The sequence below is a fragment of the Meles meles genome, chromosome 11 (genome assembly GCF_922984935.1).
Source record: "Meles meles chromosome 11, mMelMel3.1 paternal haplotype, whole genome shotgun sequence".
NCBI classification, from domain to species: Eukaryota; Metazoa; Chordata; class Mammalia; order Carnivora; family Mustelidae; genus Meles; species Meles meles.
This window is the reverse complement of record NC_060076.1, coordinates 44,080,616-44,103,199: the sequence shown is the minus strand read 5'-3', so window position 1 is coordinate 44,103,199 and position 22,584 is coordinate 44,080,616. Positions and strand designations below refer to the sequence as shown.

General features: G+C 38.7%; 2 protein-coding genes across 6 annotated transcripts in view; one reads left to right on the top strand and one right to left on the bottom strand.

Moving 5' to 3' along the window:
• Nucleotides 1–1,707, bottom strand: part of PLAA (phospholipase A2 activating protein) — a 40,379-nt gene extending 38,672 nt beyond the window's left edge. For both annotated transcript variants that reach the window (XM_046022066.1, XM_046022067.1), the window contains exon 1: nt 1,225–1,707. In XM_046022066.1, coding sequence (XP_045878022.1) covers nt 1,225–1,373 — 149 coding nt within the window. In that variant the 5' untranslated portion in view covers nt 1,374–1,707. The remainder of the gene's footprint in view (nt 1–1,224) is intronic.
• IFT74 (intraflagellar transport 74) overlaps nt 1,651–22,584 on the top strand; it is an 88,655-nt gene continuing 67,721 nt past the window's right edge. Inside the window, exons 1-7 of one of the 4 annotated variants that reach the window (XM_046022069.1) lie at nt 1,662–1,788; nt 2,317–2,401; nt 6,234–6,369; nt 10,081–10,216; nt 11,229–11,277; nt 12,960–13,058; nt 13,214–13,274. In XM_046022069.1, coding sequence (XP_045878025.1) covers nt 6,250–6,369; nt 10,081–10,216; nt 11,229–11,277; nt 12,960–13,058; nt 13,214–13,274 — 465 coding nt within the window. In that variant the 5' untranslated portion in view covers nt 1,662–1,788; nt 2,317–2,401; nt 6,234–6,249. Of the gene's footprint in view, nt 1,789–2,316; nt 2,402–3,760; nt 3,931–6,233; nt 6,370–10,080; nt 10,217–11,228; nt 11,278–12,959; nt 13,059–13,213; nt 13,275–22,584 lie in introns of those variants that run through there. The other 3 variants (XM_046022071.1, XM_046022068.1, XM_046022072.1) reach the window with 3 other exon arrangements.

Sequence of the window (22,584 nt, the reverse complement as noted above, 5' to 3'; positions counted from 1 at the left end):
TGATCCTCCTACTGTCCACAGAGCTCTTTGAATTTATCCCTCCTCATTCCTTGCTCCCATGACCAGGTCCATCTTAGTGTCAGCTTTAAAAAACAAAACAAAACTGAAACCTTCCTCGGAGGGCCTTCCTTCTTTAATATCCCTCTACTCAGTTCTCTATCTATATTTGCTTTTTTCATAGTACACATGCCAATGAACAATTACTTTTTTTTTTTTTTTCTGATCCACCTTTCCTTCCAGACTATAAGAAAGCTCCATAAAAAGAGGGAACTTGTCTCTAGTCTTACTCTTCCTCAGGACTGTAAACAAACAGGAGGCACTCAACCAACAGTTATGACCTGAATTTATGCATGGTTACCCAAACTGAGTGAAACCTATATCAATGGGGGACTTAATACATATCAAAGTAAATAACCAGAAGTTTTCTCTTTCTGAACTGAACTATGTCTCCCAGGTCCTAAATTTCCTGTAAGAACCAGACAAAAAAGAACTGACATCTTGAACAGGATTTGGACCTAAGCTTAACCTTTTGTTCCTTAATTTCTCTTTTTGGTTAAACTCTCCAACAATCTTTTGAAGGCAAATGGCTTTCTCTCAAGAAAACAGCACATCCCCAAACATCCATAAAACATGTGAAAATCTTCAACCCCTCCATCTAGGCCCACCCCAGACAACAGACTAAGAAACTCTGATTTCGACTATATGAGTAGAGGAGCCAATGCAACCTTCTGCACGCAATTTTTGAGAACCGAAGTTCTCAAAAATTAAATTTGAGGAACACTACAGAGCAAATTCTAGGGAAAGAACAGGATTTACTTCAATTACAAGTCAGACGTTTCACAATATCTCATTTGGGGAGGGTGCACCTAGCATCAGTTAATTTTCAAATCTAAAAGAAACATGGAAAATCATCGCCCAAAGGATAAGAGGTGCGTCCAAGGTCACCCATCCGTTAGTGATTAAGTTAGGACAAGAATGTACGTCTCTGTTAACCGAAAGCCGTGTTCTTTCTCCCTAAATCTTACAGGTTTCTTATAGTGTGAGCCCACAGTACTAGTGCTCTCAGAACTGGGAGGGAGCGCGGACTGGAGTCAAGGCCGGGAAGACTGCAGAACAACAGCAAGGAAGCGTCCCTCCCTTCCCACCTCCCTTCCCATTAGCAGTAGGAAGCTTGCAACGTAGGCGGGTATGGGTGCTGGGAGTCCCCGGACTCGCCGCGCTCACCTGTCTGGGACCCAGAGGCGGGTAGTGCGGTCTCGGGACACGGACACAAAGGCCCCCGGCGGATAGAGACTGCATACCAGGCCCCGCACGTCCAGCTCGTGGCCTGGGAGCGAGCAGCTCAGCCGGTACCTGGCGGCGCCGCTGGCCATGGCCCTCGTCGGTCCGGCGCCCGGGACCCAGGCACCGCGCGAGATCCGTTCGCAAGGGTGGCCGGGGGTGCGCCCGAGCGCGGCGGGCGAGGGGCCTGCAGGTGAGGGGCCGCTGAGGACCGGAAGAGCCCGAGAGCCGGCGCGGAAGGGCGACGGGAAAGGGGAACGCCGAACGGGCAGAGTGACACAGCAACCCTGACATGCAACCGGAATTCATCATCTGTCTCAGCCCGCCATGACGCAAAGCGTGTGCGTCCCAGCTGCGGAGGCAGACGCCGAGCTTCCCTTCCACTCCTCGGACCGCGAGTCAAGTTAGAGCTAACGTCCGGCTGTTTCGCCCGATCGCTCTAATCCAGATCCTTTCCGTGTCCGAATCGTCTCCGAGTCCTGGCTGAACTGTTTACGGCGGTAAAAGGTGTGGGCCGGGACTACAAACCCCACAATGCCACGCGCCAGCGGGCCGTGGGCCGCAGGGGCGCCGAATCCGGATATTTTAAATCTTGATCCGAGGGGCTGCGCGCTCCCTTGTGGTTGAGAAAGATTGCTTCGGTGCTTGTGTCAGGGCAGCTTAGCCCTGAATTCCCCAAACCTACTCTGCAGTCTCCGGAGATTTTCACAAGCTAAACGTTTTTAGTTAAAACGAGAGGGCTAGGGACAAGTTGTAATCAATCGTTTGCCTTAAATCCTGTGAACACTAAGCTGCGTTCTTGGTACGCTAAAAAATGAAAATATTTCATGCGTTAAGCCGTTCTAAGATTTAAGACGTTTTTCCCAACTGTGATATCTGCATACAAATGACAAATGTTAGGTCCCCCCTCCCCTATGTCTGAAGGCACTCAGGGAGAAATCTCCAGGTTAGTAGCTTCTCCCAGACAATTCTGTATATGGAGCACTTGGACAGAGGTTGTAGGGAAGGAAATGTTTTTTCTTTCTACCCTTCTAGGCTTTCCGAGGGGGCGCTGTAACAAAAGATTAACAAGAGAAAAACATTAACATGTATATCACATTCATACAAGAGAAACTCAGAGGTGAGTACTCAAAGAGGTGGCTAGAGTCTTGGCTTATATAATATCTTAACGAAGGAACAGTATTTACAGAAGAAAAGAGAAGGACCTTAAGTCTTTAGACCTTAAGTCTTTAGAGGCAGCAAACTATGGAGAGGCAAATATATGGGGAACTAAAGTAGTAAAGTTTGTTATGTAGATTTCTCCACGTAGCCTCTAGGCTGACAAAGGGGGTTTGAAATCGTCTTCTATGACTTTTATCCTTCCTGGTAGAGAGACGCAAGAAGGGACTGTTGAAAATTTATGTCTGCTTTTAGCAAATAGGGGAATGGTAGATTTTCTTGTATCTTCTTTCCAATTGCATTTAGCTCAAAATAATCCTTATACGAAAGTGGCATATTTTGGAGTGGCAAATGCTACCATTCACTACAGTGACCTAAAGGATAATAAATGACCACTACAAATATGCTGGGCTCAAATGGGAGAATTACATAAAAATACCTAACAAACTTGAAGTGAGAAGTTGGCCACATTCTTTCATTTTCTGTTGGATTCATCTTAAATTACTTGAAGGCAGGCATATTAGAAAATAAATAAATATAAATAATGTATGCAACTTGGAAATAATGTAAACAATGTTAAAAGTCCAACATATATGTAGGTTGTGAGTATAGCAGCAATCACATTAAATCTATAGGAAGATTGAAAGAAAGCAAACTGCTAGTTACTTCACCAGAGAGGTGGGATTTGAGATGAAGTAGTTTTACATTGTGTGGGTTTAAAAAAAAAAAAAATACTGACACTAAAATATTCCAAGACCACTGTCCTTTTAATTCATCCTTTCTCACAAACTTTGATCAAAAGAACTCTGAAAGGAAGCTTAAAGATAGAAAACTTCCAACCATTTAAGAAATAGATGGTACGAGAAACACATCTATACTTAATATTGTATGCGTTGTGCAGTTCTAACAGGAAGGAAAACTGCCTCTAAAAAAAAGTAAAAAGATTGTACAGGCTGCCTATCACAAAAAAAAAAAATAGTTTTCACTAAAAATAATAGCGCATGTGAGGTTACAGTGATATAATAAAACTCGCTAGGAGTGAATTCAGGTAAGACACACTATTAGAGAGGTGGTTGTAACTATAAAGAACACTAAAGTTTTCCAATAAAATGTTCTTTCTCAGCTAAGCCGTGGTTTTCTGATGCTTCCAGAAAAGCACCGCGGTATTAGACGACAAAAATTAGCCCTCCAATCTCGCGAGAGCAGTTTACACTCGCCTCGCCTGTGATTACCAGGCAGAGGCTGAAGATTAGCCAATCAGGACGAGGGCTCTCGCCCCGCCCCGCCCCCGTTGCCGGGATACGCAGTCGCGCGGGACTGGGGGTGGTTAGGTCCGAGGGTCCGGGAAAGCTGCGCGAGGGCGAGCTGAGGAGTCGCGAGTGAGGTAACGGTTACGGAGGTAGATTAGAGGGATCCGCCGGGGCGGCGGCTTCGGAAAGTAGTTGGAGCTCCGCTGACCGCTGCGATCTCCTTCCTGAGGCGACGGAGGAGGTGAGAAATTCTGGGTTTCATCTATCCCTCCCTCAATCCCTCGGGAACCGGTTTTCTCACGTTCGAGAACCTGGTCCGCTCCAAAGAAGACATATCCGAACTTTTCCACTCTTAGCTGTTCTCCTCAGCCCATCGCCAGGTTGGGGAAGTCCGACTCCAGTCCCACAAAACTTGTGGAGAAACCTCCTCAGACAGTCCCCTGAGGAAATCTGACAAGGCGAGACAGAAAGAAGAAATCCAGAACCTCAAAAAGAAAATTCACTGTGGGCCGGAGGATCTTACTTAAAGTAACAGATTTCCGTCTCGTAGTAGCAACTTTACACTTCTTCATATATGTTAAAATGGCTGGTTTAGGGAGGATAATGGTAGCAATAATTAGGTAGATATTTTAGATCTAGTATCTGTAATCTTCACAACAGCTCTGCAAGATACAGGCTCATTGCCACACTGGGTCCTACAGATGAGGAAAAACATCCAGCGGGGATTATACAGCTGGTAACAGTCAGAGCTAAAGTTTATGTCACTCGTTTTTCTGGAACCAAAGGCCAGGATGCTTCTCTGTGTGAATAACAGTGGAGATGGCGTGAATGTTTGTGTGAATGACCCAGGAGTTAATGGCATGTTTGCTAAAAGTGACCCTTTTTATTTTACCTTCTGGGACTGATCTAATGCTAAGCTTTTTCCAAGACAGTAAGGCAGTGGCGATCAGGTGGAAGTTTTATAGATTGTACATTTTCTTGAAGTTATCAGGAAAGCTAGAGTAATAGACTTAAATTTTACATTGACAACGGTCATTCCTCATTTTTCTTGAGCTTCCCAGATACTGTGTTGTTTTTGTTTGTTTGTTTGTTTGTTTTTGTTTTTACAAATTGAAGATTTGTGGCAAACCTGCCTCAGGTAAGGCTACTAGCACCATCTTCTCAACAGCATTTGCTCACTTCTTGTCTGTCACATTTTAGTAATTCTGGTGATACTTCAAACTGTTATATTTGTTATAGTTGTCTGTGAATAGGGATTAGGACTTGCTTAAATGACGGCTAGCATTTTTAAGCAATATTTTTTCACTAAGGTGTAAATTTATGTAAAGATAACTGCTGAAACAAAATTTAATGAAATAATACTCTTCCTTTACGCATTGAACTCATATTTTTTTATTTTATGTTTGAAGTAATTGATCAGAACCTGCCAAATTGTTTTCACAGTCCACTAATAGGTGGTGACCCATAATGTGAAAAATGCTATTCTAAATTATCAGCCAAACTTTAAATAATATATTCTGATGAGCAAAGGAAGGGGCTGATAAACCGGGAGAGAATGAGTGAATTAAAGAACTGATTTAAAGGGAGATATAGTGAGAATAAAGATGAGACTGGTATAAGGAGGAGACTAAGATCAGAGAATTAAGTATTTCAGTTGATACTGAAGTGGAACAATTCCAGGTGATGACAAGCTCCAGGTCTACCCACAGCTATAGATGACTGAAATGGAGTGAAATGGTTCCTGAAATTTAAGTCTAGAAATTGTGACCCTGAATGTTAGGTATTGAATCCAGTATCCCCGTAGAATTCATCCAGAACATAGGTTGGACTGAAAAAGAGAGACTGAGCTAGGTACTAAAGACTTTAGTGAAGACGGGAGGGGGGAGAGGTGAGGTGGTCCCTAAGCAAAAGCAACCAGAAAAGATACAAGGCAATAAGGTTGCATTCCCTGGTCATCAAAGGAAGAGAGTCTTGTTCATTTTTTTTTAAATAAGATTTGAAAGAGTAATATTTTGAAAGTGACACTGGGGAGCAATGGAAGTGTTGTGCACTCCCTTTGCTTTGGATTTGTGGATTGAGAAGCTAAAACAGCCTTTACTACTGAAAGTGGTTTTGGGACAAGTTGGGATTCTGGTAAAGCAAAAAGTAAAATGAAGTATTTGGTAGTAGAATTGAGAATACAAGGGAGTGAATCATAGACCAAGAGCACAGAGAAGAAATAGGGGAGAACAAAGCTGGGTATGTCCGAAAAGAGAATATTACTAGGATATGGGAAGAGCTCAAGACAGGGGCTTGTATTTTGGTAAGAAAATAGGGAACTGAGGAAGGCATATTATAGTAAATGATTTCATGGTTCCATTTTAAATGCAACAATGTCAAATTTGAACGAAATGAAGCAGGTTTAGGCTTGAAGTAGTACTTGGAATGGCAATTTGCAGGAAAAGTTATTGTGTATTAAATGTTCAAAGGCAAGCTATGTGGATTTCCATTGTCTTGCTATAGAAAATACGAAGGAGAATTGAACTGTTTCTTGTTTCCAAATAGTGGTTAAAGTGAACAAATGGCCAGTAATCACAAACCTTCAGCAGCTCGCCCTGTTTCACGTGGTGGAATTGGGTTGCCTGGAAGACCTCCTTCTGGAATACGACCCCCATCAGGAAATATTCGAGTGGCAACTGGAGTAAGTTTCAAACAATTCTTGGGCTTAGGTCCTGGTAGAAGTTGGAAAGCCTGTCTATAAGGCCTTGTTCTTTCTTTATTCTGTCAGCATACTATTATACATGATTTTTTGGGGGAAAATACCTAGAAGTATAAATGTGGGTGGATGTCTGAAAGACATTATTGAGAAAAGATGTCTGCTAATACTGATACTCAAATTTATTTTAAAGGTACAATAATTTAAGTGGTATAGTTTATTGGTGCCTGGATCAAATGAAATGGAATAGACAAAATTAGACATACATTAGAACATAATGATTAAGGTGACATTTCAAAATAGTTGGAAAAACATGAAGCATTCAGTACTGCATTCAAATAATGGGTAAACCATTTATTTTTAAAAATTGACCCCTCCCTCACACAGAATTCTAGATGTTTTAGAAACATCATATTTGAGAAATGAAACCATCAACATACTAGAGGAAAATATAGGCAAGTACTTCATATAAACTTGATGTGGACTAGGCCTTTGTAAAAGAGAAACACCAAATACTGAAAAGGAAAGTATTTTATATTTACATATTTGAATTTTTAAAAACACCATAAAAAGTTAAAAATGACAAATCAGTAAAAAATATTTGCAACATATATGTCATAGAGTTCAGAATCTTAGAATGAGAAAGCAAACTTTACTAACTTGTAAGAGCTCTTTCTATATATAGTAAGGCTATGAAACCCATGTTCCATCAAAATTACATGAGATATATAAAACTATTCTAAAATTCATCTAAAACAATGAAAAAGCAAAAATAAGGAAAAGTACAGTACTCTAATATAAAAATACATTATAAGTAATAAGACATATCTTGGTTGCCACAGCAGCCTAGAAACAAACTAGAAAGTGTTAATAGCTTAATGTGAAATGGGGAGTGTCATAAATCAGTAAGAGAAACGTACACCACATTAGAAAAAATTAGGTAAACATTATAAACTGATAATTCTAAGTAGAATGATATCCTGTAAAGATGATTATTACAGTTTCATTAGAATTATAATAGTGAAAATTTGAAAGCAACTTAAATTACCTCACAACAGGTAAATCTTAAATAAATTATGATGTATCTATCCCTATAATAGGCTATTAAGTAGTCATTCAAAATTATTTTCAAAGAGTATTTGGGGAATTTATATGTCTTTATAATACAGCATTAAGTGTAAAAAGCAGTGTGGTGCCAATTGAATGTAAAAAATATACATTTATACATACATAGAAAGAAATTAATATGCCAGAATATTCATATTAATTTTTCTGATGCTTGCAACAGATGATTTCAACTCCTTGTATGTCAAACTTACACAGTAGACTAACTGCAAACTAGAGATAATGCTGGGTCCTATATTTAATTCATAAGAAGAATAGTAATTTTTGGAGGGAAAAATTTTGGTAAAGTCAGGTTTTCTTAAATTGTGGATTTTTCTGGACTTTCAGGTAATATTATCAACATCATCAGCTTTTAGTGAAATGATTTTTCTAAAGTCTTCACATACATGGTACTGAGCTTCTAAGAATTTTTATTTTAGTAAGAATATATGCTTGCTAATTAAGTATTTATAAAAGAATTCAGATACTGATGCTTGGGGCGCCTAGGTGGCTCAGTGGGTTAAAGACTCTGCCTTCGGCTCAGGTCGTGATCCCAGAGTCCTGGGATTGAGCCCTGCATGGGGCTCTCTGCTCAGCAGGGAGCCTGCTTCCACCTCTCTCTCTGCCTGCCTCTCTGCCTATTTGTGATCTCTCTCTCTGTCAAATAAAAAATAAATCTTAAAAAATAAAAAAATAAAATAAAATATTGATGCTTGCTGTAAAACATACAAAAGAGAAGTGTCAGAGTTCCTTCCTAAACCAGGTATAACTGTTGTCAGCAGTGTGCTGTGTATCCTTCCAGACTTTTTTCTGTTCCTTTACAAACACTAACACACATGCATATGAGATTATACGATTTTAGTATTTTCTAAAATGACCATAATACTATATACATTGTTATGTATCTTATCTGTTACTTTCAATAATATATTGTAAGTATATTTCCATATGAATACATATATCTATTCATTCTTTTAAATGTGTGTAATTTTAATTTATACTTCTGTATTTTCATTTGGTAAAGTTTACCTGGTAAAAGATTTAGCATTCTCTTCCAAAGATCACTCAGGATAACCCTGAACTAGTTTCGTTTGAATTTGTGGTAAACAGTGTTTCTGTGTCCAGCATATTCTTTGGAATGTTTTACTGTTGCTGCCCCCCGCCCCCCCAGTAAATTACCAAGTAATTCTCAGAATCACTTAAGAATTATGTTAGCTGATAGGATTAGAGAGTAGCAGCTAACAGTATTAAAGACAGTCAAAATGAATGACAATGGTTATATATAATCCCTATCTAAAATGTCTACTACATATTTAATCTACTACTTCATTCTTAGGCAGAGAGTGGGAAAAAAAGAAAGGAAGGATGGAAGATAAACAAAAGAAGGATAACTTGGAACAGGGTTGGGTGGTCTCATAATTTCCCAACCTGTCCATGTTGTAAGAACTGACAGGAAGGGAATCTTTTTTTCTCTGGCCCATTTTATTTATTTCTTTGAGAGAGAGAAAGCACAAGGGGGTGGGGCAGAGAGGGAGAACCAGGGAACTGGATGACATGGGGCTCAATCCCAGGACCCAAAGGCAGATGTTTAACTTACTGAGCCACCTAGATGCCCCAAGAAGGGAATCTGTTGTTCTTTCCTCAGAGTGTATAATGTTATATTGGATTTTGCAGACCTGACATAGAGAATCATGTGGAGTAATAATATGAATGCTTGTTGAATGATGTAATCCTTACTTGGGCTATCTTGTGATAGAATTATATATAGCTTCAATTTAAAAAGGAAAATTTTTTTCTTCTTCTGTGATTTGAATGTAATATACACTTACTGTAATAATGCTGAAAACACCAAATTGTGAAAAGGGTAACATAAAAATGAACTATAATATCATTATTTTATATGAGGATAACCATTGTTAGTGCTTCTTATGTAATTCTCCATACTTTTTGTTTTACCAAGTGGAATTATGAATACTGTTTTATAAACTTTTTGTAATATATTACAACTTATTCAACCATTTCCTATGGTTAAATAAGGACAAATAGGTATATATCTAGTTCCTTTCCAATTTAGGGGTATTATAAATAATGTCTATACATAGAATTTTATTCATGTGTCCATTTAACTTATTTTTCTCGAGATACAGTTGACATAGAATTTAAATTTTTTTAGAATTTTAAATTTTAAAGAAATGTGCTATTTAATGTTCACAGAATTTTAAATGTTAAAGAATTTCACTTAATATTTCATATTTCAGAAATTCAAAAAAATGAATGCTTTACAAATTAAATAGAATTTTAATTTTTAAAAAATATTATCTTTGGGATGCCTGGGTGGCTCAGTGGGTTGGGCAACTGCTTTCGGCTCAGGTCCTGATCCTGGAGTCCTGGGATCAAGTCCCGCATCGGGCTCCCTGCTCGGGAGTCTGCTTCTCTCGCTGACCTCTCTCTTCTCATGCTCTCTCTCTCTCTCAAATAAATAAATAAAATCATTTTAAAAAATTTTAAAAAATTATCTTTTCACTCTTAACTGTAGTAGGAGGTATAGTATTTTTCTAGTTTACTAAAACTGCAATCATGTTTTTCATGTAGATGCCACCTGGAACAGCAAGACCAGCCTCTCGCGGTGGTCCCATAGGGACAGGAGGAGTTCTTTCTTCCCAAATCAAAGTTGCTGACCGTCCTGTAACACAACAAGGTTTGAGTGGAATGAAAACTGGAATGAAAGGTATCTATTTTAAGAAGATGAGTATATTTTATTTAAGAAGTATTACAGGGGCACTTCAGTGGCTCAGTAAGTTGAGCATCTACCTTTGGCTCAAGTCGTAATCTAGCAGGGGTCAACGGGGAGTCTGTTTCTCCCTTTCCCTCTGTCACTCTCCCTGCTTGTGCTTGCTCTCTCAAATAAATAAATAAAATCTTAAAAAAAGAAGTTACTTTTTCTAATAATTAATGCTTCATTATAATATGTAAGTCCTTAAGTAAGGGACTAAGGCTAATGTATAAATTTTTACTGCATCTTTCCTTATGCCTCTGTATTTAAAAAGGCATAATAGTACACTACATGTTATGATTAAAAAATTGGTTTGTGATATATATAAATCAAAGCATGGTGAAGTGCTTTATAGTGAGTTTGTCTCAGAGATAAATTATGAAAAGTCATATCTCTTGCATTGAGAAATTCAGTCTAAATCTGCACTGTCCATTATGATAATCAATAGCTACATTAGCTGTAATTAATTAAAATTAGGTAAAATAATCAGCTGTCCAGTAGCATCAGCCACATTTCAAGTGCTCAATAATCCCAAGTAGCTACTTTATTGGACAGTGCTGATATAGAATATTTCCATTGTTGCAGAAAGTTCTCTTGGATAAACCTGTTCTAGACTTTCTCAGTTTGCATTCAGTTAACCTGACCTATAGAGTCTGCTGTCTTAACAGCCCTACCTCTAGTCCCATTTTTGTGGTCTTAATTCAAGTTTCCATTATGACATGATTCTGAGATATTCTCTTTTAATTTTACCCTGAGATCAAGAGTCACATGCTCTACTGACTGGCCCAGCCAGGTGCCCCAGTGTTCTTTACCACCTTTAATGATTTGTCTTGATTATCAACTTTATTGGGGCATAAATAAAGACTATCAGAATGGTGGAATATAACTATGGTTGTGCTTTGGTTTGCTATTTTGGTGGCATTTCCAAACTGAACAGTAATGATTAAAAACTTTTTTTTTTTTTTAGGTCCCCAGAGGCAAATTTTAGACAAATCTTACTATCTTGGGCTTCTTCGGTATGTTTTTCCCTATGTATGGTTATGAAGTTTTAACTCTGGTATTAAGATAGTTAGGTATCTTTTGATTTCTAAGAATTATTTTGTGTTCTGATATAATTTCTGGTTAATTTGGCTGTGTTACAAAATATATATGATAATACAGTTAGGCTGAGATTTTGAATTGTTATGTATTTGCATGTAGATGAACTATTTATGTCAAGTTCACTATTGTTGATATAATGATAGTAATCTTTCATGCTTCTTTTCAGTAATTCTCTGAAATATATTATCCATACCACTGACATGTCACTAGTTGCATCTAATAAGAAAGGGAAAATGTGTATACTTATTTATGATATATTAGTGTAGGTTTTTACATAAATGTATATTTGGTCAATTGCTACAAACGTGACCTAATTTTAAATTCAGAAGGTTTATTATATGGCTCTTAAGTATGAAGGTCTAAACTGAGAACTTTTTTCTTTTTCTCAATCTGCCTTTTTCTTGTTCAGATATCCTACTCTATTTTCCCATTTTACTTTGTTTTCTTCTTGGCTCATCTAGATCTTCTTTTTCTCTTATTTCCATTTCATTTGAGCCATACTTCTATCATGTCCTAAAAGTTCTGTTTTCTTTCTCAGTTCTTCTGGATTCTTTCATTTCTCAATTATCAGGATCGTTTATGATTTTCAAACTTCTAGAAGTCAATAAAGAGAAGAGTAGGTTTTCCCCATCAGTCCATTAGTTAGCATTAAGCTAAACTAACATTAGCAAAAAAAAAAAAAAAAAGTAGCGAGACCATCAGTTGTATAGCATCTCTTAATATCCAGCCACTTTTTAATTAAAAGAAAAAAAAGATATAGAACTATTTTTCTCATTGCATTTCCTTCTCCAGGATTTGTGCTTCTGCATAAAAGAATAGTTCTAGCTATTCATGTAACTGTTTGATGCTATAGCAGTGGTGCTCAACTGGCAGTGATTTTGCCCCCTAGAGAATATTCGGCAATTTTTAGACACATATTTGGTTGTCACAACTGGGGTTGAGGGGTTGTGCTACCAATACCTTGACCAGGAATACTGTTAAATATCCTACAGTAGACAGGATAGCCCCTTCACAACTGCCAGACTATTCTTTAATGACCTAAAATATAGTAGTGCTGCTTTTGAGAAGCCCTTCCTAGAGGGTAGCAGGAGCTGTAAGGGTGATAATTAAGTATCTACTTCTGTCTAAAGATTATGAGTTTGACCAGGCCTAATTCATTTTCTGGTCCTAATTCATCTTAATGATTAGAGAATCTCTTTCAGTTTCTTTCCTTTTTTTTTTTTAAGTTTTATTTATTTATTTAAGAAAGAGTGGGAGAGAGCATGAGAGGGGAGAAGGTCAGAGGGAGAAGCAAACTCCCCATGGAGCTGGGAGCCCGATGCGGGACTCGATCCTAGGACTAAAGGATCATGATCCAAGCTGAAGGCAGTTGCTTAGCCAACTGAGCCACCCAGGCGCCCTCTCTTTCAGTTTCTTGTCAAAGTTGGGATATGCCTCATTCTTAGTTAAATAAGCCACATAAATTGTTTTTCTTTTAGTGAAATTTCACAAAACCATTTATATTGTTACACATTTATGAGAAGTTTGTTTTGTTTGACTAGAAAGGCTCTTTTCTGTTTTAGAAGTATTGCTCACTTTCTTATTTCTTTTCATTTAGAAGTAAAATAAGTGAACTTACAACAGAAATTAATAAACTTCAGAAAGAGATAGAAATGTACAATCAAGAGAATTCAGTATATTTGTCATATGAAAAGAGGTAAGTAATTTTGGATTTAAAATTATACAAGAACTTTTTTATTAATAGGCAACATTTAATGTAATTTCAGAAGTTTAATAATGAATTTATAGTTATACATAATGTTTGTAGTGATCTTATGTATGTGTTTATGAATATTTGTTTTATGCTTGCAGAGCTGAGACTTTAGCTGTTGAAATCAAAGAGTTTCAAGGACAACTAGCAGACTACAACATGGTATTTTCTCTTTTCTGAGATTTTTTTGAAGATTTTTATTGCTTTTTGCTACTTTAAAAATATGTTATTTTAAATACCAAATACCATATGAATACATGCTTATGGTAAAAGATTGAAAGCAGGGAAAGTGTATGATTAAAGTATCACTTTTCTTTTTCCCTCATTTCCCTACCCAGAAATAATTTGATTTAACAGATTAATATATATTCTGCCAGTCTTTGTTTGTTAATGTTTCATATTTTTATTTAAATTCTAGTTAGTTAACATACAGTGTAATGTTAGTTTCAGGAATAGAATTTAGTGATTCATCACTCACATATAACACCCAGTGCTCATCACAACTGCCCTCCTTGATATCCATCACCCAATCTAGTCCATTCCCACTCACCTCCCTCCATCAACCCACAGTTTTCTCTCTGTCATTAAGAGTCTCTTTTATGGTTTACTTCCCTCTCTCTCTTTTTTTTTCTTTCCCGTTTGTTTGTTTGTTTAATTCCACATATGAATGAAACCATATGATATTTGTCTTTATTGACTTTATTATTTCATATAGCATAATACACTCTAACTCCATACATGTCAGCCCAAATGGCAAGATTTCATTCTTTTTTATGGTTGAGTAATATTTCAACATGCTCGTGCGTATACACACACACACTTGTGTGTATCACATCTTTATCCATCAGTCAATATCCATTCCTCAGTCATTGGACATTTGTGCTCTTTCCATAATTTGGGTATTGTTGATAGTGCTACCCTAATATCAGGGTCATATGTCCGTGCAAATCAGTGCTTTTGTATCCTTTGGCAAATATCTAGTAGTGCAATTGCTGGATCTTAGAGTAGTTCTATTTTTAACTCTGCAGAGCCTCCATATTGTTTTCCAGAGTGGCTACATCAGTTTGCTTTCCCACCAACAGTGCAAAGAGCCTTCCATTTTCTCCACATCCTCACCAACCTCTGTTGTTTCCTATGTTGTTGTTATTAGCCATTCTGACAGGTATGAGATGGTACTCTTTGTACATCGGGCTCTCTGCTCAGCGGGGAGCCTGCTTCCTCCTCTCTCTCTCTCTGCCTGCTTCTCTGTCTACTTGTGATCTCTCTCTCTCAAATAAATAAAATCTTTAAAAAAAAAAAAAGATTTTATTTCTTTATTTGACAGAGAGAGAGAGAAAGTGTGAGTTCACAAGCAGGAGGAGTGGCAGGCAGAGGCAGAGGGTGAGAGAGAAGCAGGCTTCCCAATGAGCAGAGAGCCTGATGATGGACTCGATCCCAGGACCCTGGGATCAAGACCTAAGCTGAAGGCAGATGCTTAACTGACTGAGCCACCCAGGCGCCCTGAATTCATTTATTTTATTTTTTTTAAAAATTCATTTATTTATAGATTTGGGATACTAACCTTCTGTATCATGTTGATTGATTTGCAAATATTGAACCACCCTGGTAACCCAGGAATAAATGCCACTTGGTGGGATTTTCCATTATCCAATGGAAAAAAATGGTGGGATTGACATGGTGAATGATTCTTTCAGTGTACTGTTGGATTTGATTTGCTAGTATTTTGTTGAGAATTTTTGCATCCACATTCATTCGGGACATTGGCCTGTCGTTCTCTTTTTTAGTGGAATCTTTGTCTGGTTTTGAAATCAGGGTAATTCTGGCCTCATAGTTTTTTGTTTTTTTAAAAGATTTTATTTATTTATTTGACAGAGAGAAAGAGATCACAAGTAGGCGGAGAGGCAGGCAGAGAGAGGAGGAAGCAGGCTCCCTGCCGAGCAGAGAGCCTGATGCGGGGCTCTATCCCAGGACCCGGGATCATGACCTGAGCCGAAGGCAGAGGCTTTAACCCACTGAGCCACCCAGGTGCCCCTGGCCTCATAGTTTTTAAGTATTCGTTCCATTTCTATTTTGGGGGAATAGTTTGAGAAGAATAGGTATTGACTCTTCTTTAAATGTTTGGTAGAGGAGCATCTGGGTGGCTCAAGCATCTGCCTTCAGCTTAGGTCATGGTCCTGGGGTCCTGGGATCCTGGGATTGAGCCCCACATCAGGTTCCCTTCTGAGTGGGTAGTCTGCTTCTCTGTCTCTACCTGCAGCTCCCCCTGCTTGTGCTCGCTTTCTCTGTCTCTCTGGCAAATAAATGAATAAAATCTTAAGAACTAAGTGGATATAATAATATCTGGTAATTATAATAAAAAGAAAGGTTTGGTAGAATTCCCCTGGGAAGCTATCTGGCCCTGGGCTTTTGTTGGGAAAGTTTTGATTGCTGTTTCATTTTCTTCGCTGCTTCAAACTGTTCCAATTTTCTGTTTCTTCCTGTTTCAGATTTAGTAGTTGATATGTTTCAAGGAATTTATCCATTTCTTCCAGATTGCCCAATTCATTGGCATGTAATTTTTCATAGTATTATTATAATTATTTGTATTTCTGTAGTGTTGGTTGTGATCTAGCTTCTCTCATTTGTGATTTTGTTTATTTGGGTCCTTTTCCTTTTCTTTTTGGTTACCAATTTTATTAATTCTATTTTATCAGTTCCTTGAAAGAACCTGCTTCATTGATCTGTTCTACTGTTCCTTTTGTTTCTATTTCCTTCCTTCCTTCCTTCCTTTTTTAGAGAGAGAGACAGCATGAGTGGAGGGAGGAGCAGAGGGAGAGGCAGAGAGAGAATTCGAAGCAGATTCCACACCCAGCATGGAGCTTGGCTCAGGGCTTAGTCTCAAGACCCTGAGATCAAGACTTGAGCTGAAATCAAAAGTCAGATGCTTAACCGACTGAGCCACCCAGACATCCCTATATCATTTATTTCTGCTCTAATCTTTATTATTTTCTTTCTTCTGCTGGCTTTAGGCTTTACTGGCTGTTCATTTTCTAACTCCTTTATGCATGAAGTTAGGTTGTATATTTGAAATTTTTCTTGTTTTTTGAGGTAAGCCTATACTGCTATATACTTACCTCTTATGACCACTTTTGCTGCATCTCTAAGGTTTTGGACCATCGTGTTTTCATGTGTTTCCATGTATTTTCTTTTTTATTTCTTCTTTAATTTCCTGGTTAACCCATTCATTCTTTAGTAGGATGTTCTTTAACTTCCCTGTATTATGGTTTTTACCAATTTTTTTGTGTGTGTGTGTGTGTGTTCACAAGCATATATATATTTTTTTCCATTTTATTTTTTCAGCGTAACAGTATTCATTCTTTTTGCACAACACCCAGTGCTCCATGCAAAACGTGCCCTCCCCATTACCCACCACCTGTTCCCTCAACCTCCCACCCCTGACCCTTCAAAACCCTCAGGTTGTTTTTCAGAGTCCATAGTCTCTTATGGTTCGCCTCCCCTTCCAAAATTTTTTTTTTTAATAAACATATAATGTATTTTTATCCCCAGGGGTACAGGTCTGTGAATCGCCAGGTTTACACACTTCACAACACTCACGATAGCACATACCCTCCCCAATGTCCATAGCCCCCTCCCCCTCTCCCAATCCCACCTCCCCCCAGCAACCCCCAGTTTGTTTTGTGTTTTGTGAGATTAAGAGTCATTTATGGTTTGTCTCCCTCCCAATCCCATCTTGTTTCATTTATTCTTCTCCTATCCCCCTACCCCCCCATGTTGCTTCTCCATGTCCTCATATCAGGGAGATCATATGATAGTTGTCTTTCTCCGATTGACTTATTTCACTAAGCATAATACGCTCTAGTTCCATCCACGTCGTCGCAAATGGCATGATTTTACCAATTTTTTTCTTATGGTCTTATGGTTGACTTCTTCCAGTTGATAGCACTGTGGTAAGATAATATACATGGTATAACAGTTGCTTTGTACTTGTTGAGCCCTGATTTGTGACCCAGTATGTGATCTGTTTTGGAGAATATCTCATGCACCCCTGAAAAGAGTGTATATTCTGCTGCTATAGGATGGAATGTTCTGAATATATCTGTTAAGTCCATCTGGTCCAGTGTGTCATTTAAGCCATTGTTTCCTTGTTGTTTTCTGCTTAGATGATCTGTCCATTGCTGTAAGTGGGGTGTTAAAGTCCCCTCCTATTATTGTGTTATTATCAATGAGGTTTTTTTTTTATGTTTGTTGTTAATTGTTTTATACATTTGGGTATTCCCAAGTTGGAAGCATAAATAGTAACAATAGTTATATGATCTTGTTGGATAAACCCCTTAATTATGATATAGTGCCCTTCTTAATCTCTTGTCATAGTCTTTGATTTAAAATGTAGTTGTCTGATATAAGTGTGGCTACTCTGCCTCTTTTTTGACATCTGTTTGCATGGTAAATCCTTCTCTGTTCCTTCACTTTAAATTTGCAGGGGTCTTTAGGTCTAAAATGAGTCTCTTACAGGCAGCATATAGATGGATCTTGTTTTTTTCCATTCTGATGCCCTGCGTCTTTTGATTGGAGCATTTACTCCATTTACATTCAGAGCAGTTATTGTAGATATGAATTTAGTGGCATTTTATTACCTGTTAAATGTTGTTTCTGAAGATTTTCTTTGTCTTTTCTAGTCTTTATTGCTTTTGATCTTTTTTCGCCACTCAAAGAGTTTAATATTTCTTTTGCAGCTGGTGTAGTGGTCATGAACTCCTTTAGCTTTTGTTTGTCCTGGAAACCCTTTATTTTTCCTTCTATTCTGAATGACAACCTTGCTGCAGAAAATATTCTTGGCTGCATATTTTTCCCATTCAGCATGTTGAATATATCATGCTACCTGCTTCTGGTCTCCCAAGTTTTTCTGGATAGGTCTGCTGGTAACTTTATTTGTCTTCCCTTATGAGTTAGGGATTTCTTTTCCCTTGCTGCTTTTAGGATTTTTCCATTAGCTCTGTATTTGGCATATTTTACTATGATTATCTTGTGTTGGCCTACTTTTGTTGATTTTGGTGGGAGTTCTCTGTGCCTCCTATATTGGATGTCTATTTTGTTCCCCAGATTAGGGACGTTTTCAGCTATAATTTGCTCAAATAAACCTTCAGCCCCATTCTCCTTCTTTTGGTCTTCTGGGACTCCTATGATAGAATGTTATTGGAACTCCTGGGTGGCTCCATTGCTTAAGTGTCCACCTTCAGTTCAGGTCCTGATCCTAGGAATCCTGGAATTGAGTCCCATATTAGTCTTCTTGCTCAGCGGGGAGCCTACTTCCCCCTCTGTCTGCCTCTCCCCCTGCTTATTCTTTTTCTTTCTCTGACAAATAAATAAAATCTTGGGATGCCTACATGTCTCAGTCAGTTAAGCATCTGCCTTTAGCTCAGGTCATGATCCCAGGGTCCTGGGATCAAGTCCTGAATCAGGCTCCTTCCTCAGTGAGGAGCCTGCTTCTCCCTCAGCCTGCTGCTCCCCTTGCTTGTGCTTGCATGTACATGCTTTCTCTCCCTCTCTGTCACTCTCTAATAAATAAAATCTTAAAAAAAAAATGTTACTATGCTTTATGGAATAGTTGAGTTCCCTAAGTCTATATTAGTGATCAAATATTTTTCTTTCCGTCTTCTTTTCAACTTGATTTTCCATAAGTTTATCTTTTTTTTTTAAATTTTATTTATTTGTTTATTTGATAGAGAGACAGAGCACAATCAGGAGGAGTGACAGGAGAGGGAGACAGAGAAGCAGGCTCCCCCTGAGCAGGGAGATGGATGTTGGTCTTGATCCCAGAACCCTGGGATCATGACCTGAGCTGAAGGCAGATGCTCAACTGACTGAGCCACCCAGGCACCCCTAATTTTATCTTTTTTTTTTTTTTTTTAGGTTTGGCTATGCTAATCAGAAGAAACCCGTATTTATTTATTTATTTATTTATTTTTCCCATTTTATTTATTTTTTTTCAGCGTAACAGTATTCATTGTTTTTGCACAACACCCAGTGCTCCATGCAAAACGTGCCCTCCCTATTACCCACCACCTGTTCCCCCAACCTCCCACCCCTGACCCTTCAAAACCCTCAGGTTGTTTTTCAGAGTCCATAGTCTCTTATGGTTCGCTTCCCCTCCCCAATGTCCATAGCCCCCTCCCCTCTTTTTTTTTTTTTTAATTTTATTTATTTATTTGACAGAGAGAAATCACAAGAGAGGCAGGCAGAGAGAGAGGAAGGGAAGCAGGCTCTCCGCTGAGCAGAGAGCCCGACACGGGACTCGATCCCATGACCCCGAGATCATGACCTGAGCCGAAGGCAGTGACCCAACCCACTGAGCCACCCAGGCGCCCCTAATTTTATCTTCTTTATCACTTTTTCATTCCTCTGCTTCTTCCATCCTTGTGGTCATCATATCTGTTCGGTTTTGCATCTCAGTTTTAGCATTTTTTATTTTAGCATGACTAGTTTTTTAGGTCTTTTATGTCAATGTAAGGCACTCCCTGATGTCTTCTATGTTTTTCTTAAACCTAGCTAGTATTCTTATGATTGTTGCTTTAAATTCTGGATCAGGTTTATTATATCTGTTTCGATTAGATCCCTGGCCATGTCCTTTTCTTGTTCTTTCTTTTGGGATGGATTCCTCCCATTTCAGTATTTTGTCTAGGTCTTTGTCTTCTTTTGTGTGTTAGAAAAGCCTGTTATGTTTCCTGCTCCTGAGAGTAATGCTTTATTAAGAAGGGGTCATGTACTGTCCAGAGCTTAGTGGTTAAGCAAGTGTTTCTGGTGTATGCTGCAGGTACTCTGCTGCTATGTTTTAGCTGCTCTTCCCTTCAGGTCAGAGTCCTCTGCAGAGTTTCTTCTTCCCTGCAGTGGGGAGTGTTTGGACCTTGGCCAGAGTGGCAGGTTTTAAATAGGTGTGCTCTGGTCTGCTTGTTAAAATAGGCCTGATACTGTTACCACTAGAGCTGAAGCTTTGAGGCTGTCTTTGGTCATCAAACTAGGTGTGTGCTGGGATGGAGGGGTGTTCTGCTGGTCTTTTGGGGGAGGGGCCTGATGCTCTGGTTCTCAGGTACGCTTGCCCTAGTAAAGAAGAGCCTGCAGAGCACAGGGGGCGGGGCTTGGTGTAAGGCTCTCAGACCTCCACTGTTGGCCCTGTGCTGCTCACTGAAGTCAATCCATGCTGATGGGTAGGGGAGAAAAATGGCACCAGCCCTCTCCCTCATTCATGGAGAGGGGAGTTCACCCCTCTGTTGCTGTCCGGTAAGCCTTCATAGAAGAACATTCTCCCCTTGTGTGTCCCATGCATCCCTCAGATCCGTGCTATCACCCTGTCTGTCCAAGCCGCCGCCTCCTCACAGTGCAGTACTCTTATGTTCTATCCTAGGCAGGCTGCCCAATTTTAAAAACTCTCACCTGTAGGGACCTGGTGTGGGTGGACCTGTCCTGGTCTTTTTGCCCGTGCTTGTACTGTTGCTGGCTTGTCTCAAAAGGGCAGTTGCACTAAAACACAGGGTGTGGATTTTGGAGTAAAGCACTGTGAAGAGCGGGTGTCCAAGTTAGCCACCCTCATCAGGTGTCTCTGCCTCTGCTGAGGTGCAGGGAAAGGAGTTGGTGCTCACCAGCTCTTTTGTCCCAGAGAGGCAATGCCATCTATCCCAAGTGCAATCAAGGAGGGGGAAACGTCTCTCCTAGTGTGTCTCAGGGGATCCTCAGATTGCACTGTCTGCTCCCAGACCTCTTCCCTCCTTCTCCACAGGAGTACCACAGCACCCATCAGGCTCCATACCAACCATAGTGCGGACTTCTAAAACTCCAGTCTTTGAGCTCTGCTGATGATAAAAACTCAAAATAATCAGCCCATCTCATTTTCCTGGTCAGTGGTTTTGGAGAAGTCTTTTTGTTATGTGATCCTCAGTTTGCTGCTCCCTCTCTCTCTCCTCTCTCTGTCTCTCCCTTTTCCCCATCCCCATGTTTCCATGATCAGGGCTCCCTCCTCTCCACAGTACCTATGAATCTTTTCCCCTACAAATCATGTCTCCACGAGTCCTGCCTCCAGAGTGTGGTTTCTTCTCTCCCTCTAGTTATGCAGTTTTTTTCTCTCAGTCCTCATATCAATTTCTTGGGTGTTCAGAATGATTTGATATTTATCTAGGTGTATTCAAGGGATGAGGCAAGCATAGGGACCTTCTACTGCTTCACCATCTTAGCCCCTATTCTTCCAGTCTTAAAGAAATATATTTTCTTATAAGTACTGCAACACACCTGTATTTTTCCCTAACAATATTAAAATATTAATTTTAAAAGTAGCTAAAATTTATTGGGTACTGAAAGTTATTTCTTTGAAAAAACATTTTGCTTTTCTATGGAGAGCGGTTATCATGAAATTTTAAAAATTCAACTACTTAGTACACAGATTACCTCCATCCTTATGTTCCATTCAAAATACAGGGGTTGCCTTCTGCCAAAATAGAGTATGTAATATAAACATGGTTCCACCAAGAATTTTTCCCAGTGTGGACTTCCTAAAGAAGTAGTCTCTTTGGCTTTCTTCATAACTGCCCCAGTCTTTGGGGTATCTTAGCCCCAGGAAGATATCTAGGGTCAGAATTTTCTTCCTTCTAACTCTGTAGGTTCTCTAGATAGCAGTGGCATTTGGACTTAAATAGGGTAACTTTTATCTCACTTCTATTAAAAAATAGTGTTATATAAAATAAACATTCTAGCATAATGGCTAGGTAAATTATGCTATATCTACTTGATATTGTTATATCAAGTCATACATGTCATACATGTTGCTGTTTATGGAATATTGTAATTCTCAGATATGTTGGACTATATGAAATCCATAATGAACATTTTGTAGAGCCTAGTATTTAGTGCAATTTTTTCAGTAAATGTTCTGTTCTAAATATCAGAAAGTTTTTTATAAAATATGAAATGACATTAGATAAAAGCTGTTTTTAGTTGTAGTGGCATGTATTAGGTAAATTACTTAATATACTAATATTAATAATGTGTAAAACATGTTGTTTGTAGGATAATGAACTAACACCTACATTTAGCCAATACCTAACGTATAGTAAGATCTCAGATGTTAGGTCTTAGTAGCACTTATTCATATCAGAAGTGAAATATTGCATACACTAACACATAGTATGTTATAAAGCTTAGTGTTTTAGAAACAGTTATATCCAAATAGTTAGCTTTTAGTAGCCTTCCTGTACAGTTTCTGGCTCCACAACTTGATAAATTTCTTTATCTGCAAAACATGGGTAGTGTCTACTTTGAGGAGTAATTGTTAAAAGTAAGTGAAGTGTGTAATACAATCAACAGGCCCAGAATAATGTTTGGCACAAGGTTAAATATGTTAGCTATTTCTGTCATTGCCAGATTTTTTGAAATAAGCTTACTGGTGTTCTGATGGTGCCTTACTTACTGTATTGGGGTTTTTTTTGTT